The sequence below is a fragment of the Miniopterus schreibersii genome, assembly GCF_964146895.1.
Source record: "Miniopterus schreibersii genome assembly, chromosome: 5".
NCBI classification, from domain to species: Eukaryota; Metazoa; Chordata; class Mammalia; order Chiroptera; family Miniopteridae; genus Miniopterus; species Miniopterus schreibersii.
In genome coordinates, this window is record NC_138106.1 from 3,216,296 (window position 1) to 3,222,295 (window position 6,000).

Below are 6,000 nucleotides of genomic sequence, written 5' to 3' on the forward strand. Positions count from 1 at the left end.
AAATCTGCCTTATTTAGTTTTTCAGATCACTTAAGTTTCCTGCAGCCAGGACCTGGCCCTTTGCCTCTCGGTCACCAACTCTTCACTCCCCATGCTCACCACAGGCCTGGACACAGGTTTAACACAGAGTGAAGTTTCATGGACAGATTTGTATATGTATGCAAGAAGTTTAGTTTAAAAAAATTACTTTTGACTTGGGGAGGTAAACACACCATACAACATACGGATGATGTATTGTAGAACTGTATGCCTGAAACCTGTATAATTTTATTAACCAACGTCACCCCAAATAAATTCAATTAAAAAAATGATTTTCCTTTATCTGGTGCCAGGTGTAAAATAACAGGTGGGAGAATGCAAATCAAAGGGAAGCTATTTTTGGACCATTTTTGTTTGGCACAGTCTGTGTCTCCTAACTCTTCTGTTAAGGGTTTTAAATGGAAGATTCTTTTAGGTGTTTTTAAATAGTCTGTAGTGTTAATTTCTCACGACAGCTTTGTGAGATGAATGTGAAAACCACATTGGCTAATTTTGGCTCCTTTTACAGAGAAAGTATTGGAGGAAAAAAAAGAGTCCAACAAAACAGGCAACGGATCTGGGATTGGAAATCAAATATCCCACCTTGTAGACCCCTGGAGGTCACCCCCACACTCTGCCCCTTACACGAGATTTTAGTCAAGAAAAATCTCTTACCAGACAAAGCTTCCAAAGCACCGACCATGGGCCCGATGTGCACTAGGAAGAAGAAAAACAGTTAGACCAGCATCGCTTTCTCTGGGCTCCATTTAGAATTGCCCTCCGGTCCGGCAATCTGTCACACACACGTGCTAAAACCGCATGAAGACTTTCCTGTGCTGAGTCCACCCCAAATGAGCTGATACTAACCACAGTGGTTGGCTGGTTGAGGGGCTGCCCTGAGAAGCAATGATCTGTCTGGAAAAATTCTCCAAATATAAATAAGCATGTTGCTAATTTAAAAACTTGAAAGGTAAAGATATTCACCAAGGGTGGTGGAGCAGGAAAGGCGTTGGTGATGGGAACGGGGCTTCTCATTTGCTTCCCGGAGGCCGCAGTGAGTTGGGGGGAAGGGTTGTTGGCCTCTTTCGCAGGCGGAGGCCGGGGGTGTTTTTAAACACTGCAGGGCGTGGGCGGTCCTGCCCAGGGAGATGCCCACTCATAAGCTATGGAACAGACGGCATGGCGATACTAAAGCAGAATCAGTAGAAAGGCGGAGAAAGGGCGCAAATAGGGCCGTAGGAAAAAATCAGTAATAAGTAAAGCTCTGACCCAAAGTTGAGATGGCTTTTCGGGGTGGTGATGTTGGTAGCAGGTGAGGGGCCTGGCCTCTTTCTAACCATGGGTAGGTAAGAAAGCCCATCCTGCCTCGGAAGGAGGGTGTTAAGAAAGATTACTCTTCCAACCACAAAGGAGGCTATTCCCCATCACTAGGGAACCTTAAGTCATTCCGTGTTCATGTGTTTGTCTTCCTAAAATTAACAGGAGGGCGGAAACCTATCGGCACAGGCCTCCAGTCTCCGTTCCGCTCGGCTCTTGCCCTTGGGCAGGCTGACACTGGGTCTCAGTGATGATGACGCCACAGGCCTGCTCCTACAAGAGCGGTGACAAAAACTAACACTTACCCAGGAGATACAAATTAAGGAGTCCAACCGCGTAGGCATGGTGGTCCCAAAGCATCTTTGTTGCTCCCTCAGCCCTTCCTTCCTTTCACATCTGAAAGGAAATCAACATTGGGTGACCAAAATGCAGACGTGTCTAATTAAAACGGGCGAAGACCAGACAGTGAAAGACTGGCGGGAGGTTCCGGGGTCCAGACTTCCTGACCCCTCCTGAGAGCTGGACCATTTACCCCCATGTACTTGAGCAACCTGAGCTCAGCTTCTGGGACCAATTCCCCACCTAGGCAGGAAGAAATTTTAAATTTAACTCTCAAAACAGTAACAATCATCTGGTTCCCAAATTCTAAACATACAAAAAGGTAAATAGTGCCCTTGGCCTGGCCACCAAAGGGTCATGGGTTCAATTTCCGGTCAAGGGCACATACCTGGGTTGCAGGTTCATTACTGGCCCGTCGGGGCTCGTGTGGGAGGCAACCAATCGATGTGTCTTTCTCACATCGATGTTTCTTTCTCTCTCTTCCTCTCTCCTCCCTCCTTCCCTTCCACTCTCTCTAAAATCAATGGAAAAAATATCCTTGGGTGAGCACAAAAAAAAAGGGAGAGAAAGAGAGAGAGAGAGAAAACCTCATTTAAAAAAAATAGTGAGGAGACTTGCTTCCTTTAGAAAAGTACTTTTATTATTATTATTATTTTTTGCTGAGTCCTTCAGAATATCTTGATGCATAAGCGAAAACAAACCTATTATTTCTCCCGTGTTTTTATACAAGAGATAGCATATGCATGCCCTGTCCCACCCCGGCTTTTCCCACTTAAAAACATATTTGGGAGATCTTTCTACATTAGCAGCAAAGAGAATTTCCTTGTTGTTTTTAAACTATTCTACAAACATGTATCATTTATATATATCATCGGTCCCTATGATGCCCTGAATGATCCTGGACATGGTCGTTCTGCACATGGGATTGTCTAAGGGAAGGGAAACCTCCTGGAAGTTGGACGGCTTAGCAAAAGGGCCCATCAGTCAGAGGCCCAGCAGCAAACTGTGCCTTTAAGCCAGGAAATTTTGAGAGTCTTTAATCAAATGTGTGGACAGGATGTGGGCAACCCATAAGAAGCGACCAACTGCAGGGGCTGTTGCCACCCTGGGCTCGAGGGGCAAAGGGAAGCTGCCAACACAGGACTTTGGGAGAAGAGAATTCCATGTGAGGAGCTGTGACCTGAGCCAGGCTCAGCCAGCCCAAGGTGACTGTGCAGGGAGGGGCTGAGGGACAAATAAATGACCCATCACTGTTGTCCCTCCCTGCTCTTGGGGCTCAACCAGAAGCCAGAGAACAAGAATGCTGGTGGCTGTCCCCATAGAAGACAGGGTCCCAGCGCAAGGTCTCGAGTGGGGAAGGTGGAGGCGGGTCTGAAGGGCAGACAGAAGAGCCGGGGCAGAGGGGCTCTGCGTTTGCAATCCCGATGGAAAAGGCCACGGCCCCGCCTTGGTGGCTGCAGCAATTTACACAGCGGCCTGCAACACGCGAGAGCTCTGCGCGCCTTCGCACACAGCAGCCTCCTCGCAGAGCCGTTGGTCAAGCTCTGGGTTTCTAAGAATCAAATTCATCAGAGAAAAACGGCGCTGACTCTCAGTGGGATCAAGCATGTTTTCCTCTCCGTGAGCTACTTTTCTCATTAACTGTCTGCTTGTGTCTTTGCCCGCTTTTCTAAGGACTTCCTGCTTTTTCTTCTTGCTGGTTTGCAGGAGCCTTTTCGGTTTATTTACTGGTGCACAGGAGGCAAGCCCTCCCCTCTGAGATGAGTCAGCCCTTTCCTCCCGGGTCCTTGTCGGTTACCCGCTGATTTGTTCATACTGGATTTTGTTTTGTTTTTTTCGGACCACGCAGAAGTTTCTGAGTTTTCTTTTTTCGCATTTAAAGGAACTTTCTTTCTCGGCGTCTGCATTTTGAGTCTGAAAGCCTTCCTCACTCCAAGGTGACAAAGGAAGTCTTCTCGCCCTCAGAGCTTCTGTACCCATCTAAACGACAAGCTCTATAGAGGCCGGGTGACCTTCCGTCCCCAGCACTGGGGCAGCAGCAAGCCCAAGTCAACGTGAAAAATGACCGCAAATGAGCAGGCCCGAGTTCAAGATAAAAACAAGTTTACAAGCCCTCACCCGGAGGGTGTTGCTCAGGGGTTGAGTGTTGACCCATGAACCCGGACGACACGGTTTGATTTCTAGTCAGGGCGCAGGCCCGCGTTGTGGGCTCGGTCCCCAGTAGGGGGCGAGCGGGAGGCAGCGGATGGATGATTCTCATCACTGAGGTTTCTCTCTCTCTCTCCCTCTCCCTGCCTCTCTCTGAGATCAATAAAGACATATTTTAAAAAGAGAAGGAAAGGAAAAAACTAAATGTGAAGACTCTTTTTCTCCTTCCCTACTTATTAGGGAGCATTTTCAAGGCTTTCGTTGACTCACCAGTATAGTTCCTGGTGGTTGGGCACATGCAAATTTTAAATATTTTTAAAGACCTCAGAATTAAAATGACAACGGCAATGCTTAAGAATACCTCTCCGGCGTACAGTCTGGAAAACCGTGGCTTCTGGGGACACCAAGTGTGTGCATTTTCCTGCTGACTCCAGAGATTGCCCCTCCGTGGCTCTGAACGACCCCCCAGCTTGCATCTTTCGCTCCCCTTTGCTACCTCTTTCCTCCAGTTCTGAGCACCCCTACTTCAGCCAACCCGCCCTCCCATCCAACCACCGATCCTCTGTTCTTCCCCAACCGCACACGACCAGTTCCACCCCTGGCAGCAATGGGAAGTCCTCAGGAGAATGGGCGCTGGGTCAAGCCCTGCTCTAGCTCAGATTGTTTTTCCACATCATAAAACGCCCGCTTCCTCCTGACATTTGAACACCTCTGAAATCCGCCTGCTCCCTGGGACAGCAGGAAGCTGTGGGACTGTTGGTGCTTTTCTCTTACTTGGTCACGTGAAATAAAAGTGCATCTTGCACTCGGCAGCAGTTTAGATTTGGTAAAATACAATGCCTGAGAGTCAAAGAACACATATCCCACCCGCTCGTCAGTGGTTCGAAGGCATTTAAGGGCAATAAGAAAACGGGGCCTACATGCTCTGTGCGCGCGAGCCGGAGGCATGGAATATCCATTTTAATAAAAGTTTCACTTCTAAGGCAGTATCTCTGGGACTATGGTTCTTCTAATTTTATTTTATTTTAATTTTTTTAAGAAAACCTACCACCTACCATTTGCCAAATCAGAGGAACCAAATTTCAGGCAGAGTTCCTTTCACTTTCAAGTAAAAAAATGAGCCCTGTTAGAGGAAATGCAGATAAGAATAAAAAAGCCGTGAGGATTTTTGATAACCTAAAATTGAAAAGCAACTTGCAAACTACAGAATTTACAAGGTGAAGTTATTTCCTCGGACAAAGGGGCCAGCTCTTCCCGGGCACACCCACAGCGCCCGGGAAGTCGAGTGGACGGTGTCCGTGGGGCTTGGCAAGGCCTCGCCCGGGCCCGGCCTGCCTGAGCCTGAACGGCAGGTGCGTGGGACGGGCAGGTGCTCAGAAACCTCGCCAGCCCGGGGCCAGGTGGCGTCACCGCGGGGGGGGGGCCCCCCGGGACCCCCCCCACTGCCTCTGCCCCTCCCACCTCCACCTCAGGGCTGATCCTCCGGCATTCATATCAGTTTCTAAGACCTCTTAAAAAAACACCCACAAAAAAGCAAGGAAATCAAAGAAATATTAAAAGGCGGCGGGGCAGCTAGCGTTTTCCAGTAAGAGCCATCGCTGGGCACGCGAGTGGTCTGACTCCCTGGGAGACTTGCTGGGGCTGAAACGCAGATTCTCACCCAGTCCTTCATCCGCTCCCGACCCTGCCGGGGGTCCCCTCCAGCCCGTCTCTCCCCCTCCAGCCTCCAAGCGACGCCTCGGGGAAGACGTGGGCGCCCCCGCCCGGCGGCCCCTCTGCGCGCCCCAGGCGCGGCTCACCCTCCGCGGCGGCCGGGGCGGGCGCCTCGGGCATCCTCGCGGGGCAGCCGAGGGGCGCGGGGCCCGGTGGGACGGGCACGGGCGCAGGGCCGAGCGCGGCGCCGGGACGAACGCCCTCAGCCGGCGCGCAGGGCGCAGGGCGCGGGAGGCGGGCGGCGGGAGGCGGGCCGGGGCGCGGGAGGCGGGCCCGGGAGGGATTCCGGGAAACGCCGCGGGGACCCGCGCTGGCCGGGCGGTCACCCCGCTCCCCCCGCCGCCCCCGTCCCGCCATCCCGCGGTCCCCGCGTTACCTTGGCCGCTTGGTGTCGCCGCTCCAGTCGGGGACGCTGCCCGCGGCCCACCCCGGAGCCCAGCGCGGCCCCGCCGGCGCCAGCACGCG

General features: G+C 51.6%; 1 protein-coding gene across 3 annotated transcripts in view; it reads right to left on the bottom strand.

The window, feature by feature from the left end:
* Positions 1–6,000, bottom strand: part of LOC308557413 (interleukin-10 receptor subunit beta-like) — a 38,824-nt gene extending 32,824 nt beyond the window's left edge. For 2 of the 3 annotated variants that reach the window (XM_081137907.1, XM_081137904.1), the window contains exons 1-3: positions 5,912–6,000; positions 1,641–1,731; positions 694–735 (exon numbers count right to left, since the gene is read on the bottom strand). In XM_081137907.1, coding sequence (XP_080994033.1) covers positions 694–735; positions 1,641–1,695 — 97 coding nt within the window. In that variant the 5' untranslated portion in view covers positions 1,696–1,731; positions 5,912–6,000. Of the gene's footprint in view, positions 1–693; positions 736–1,640; positions 1,732–5,482; positions 5,566–5,911 lie in introns of those variants that run through there. The other variant, XM_081137905.1, reaches the window with a different exon arrangement.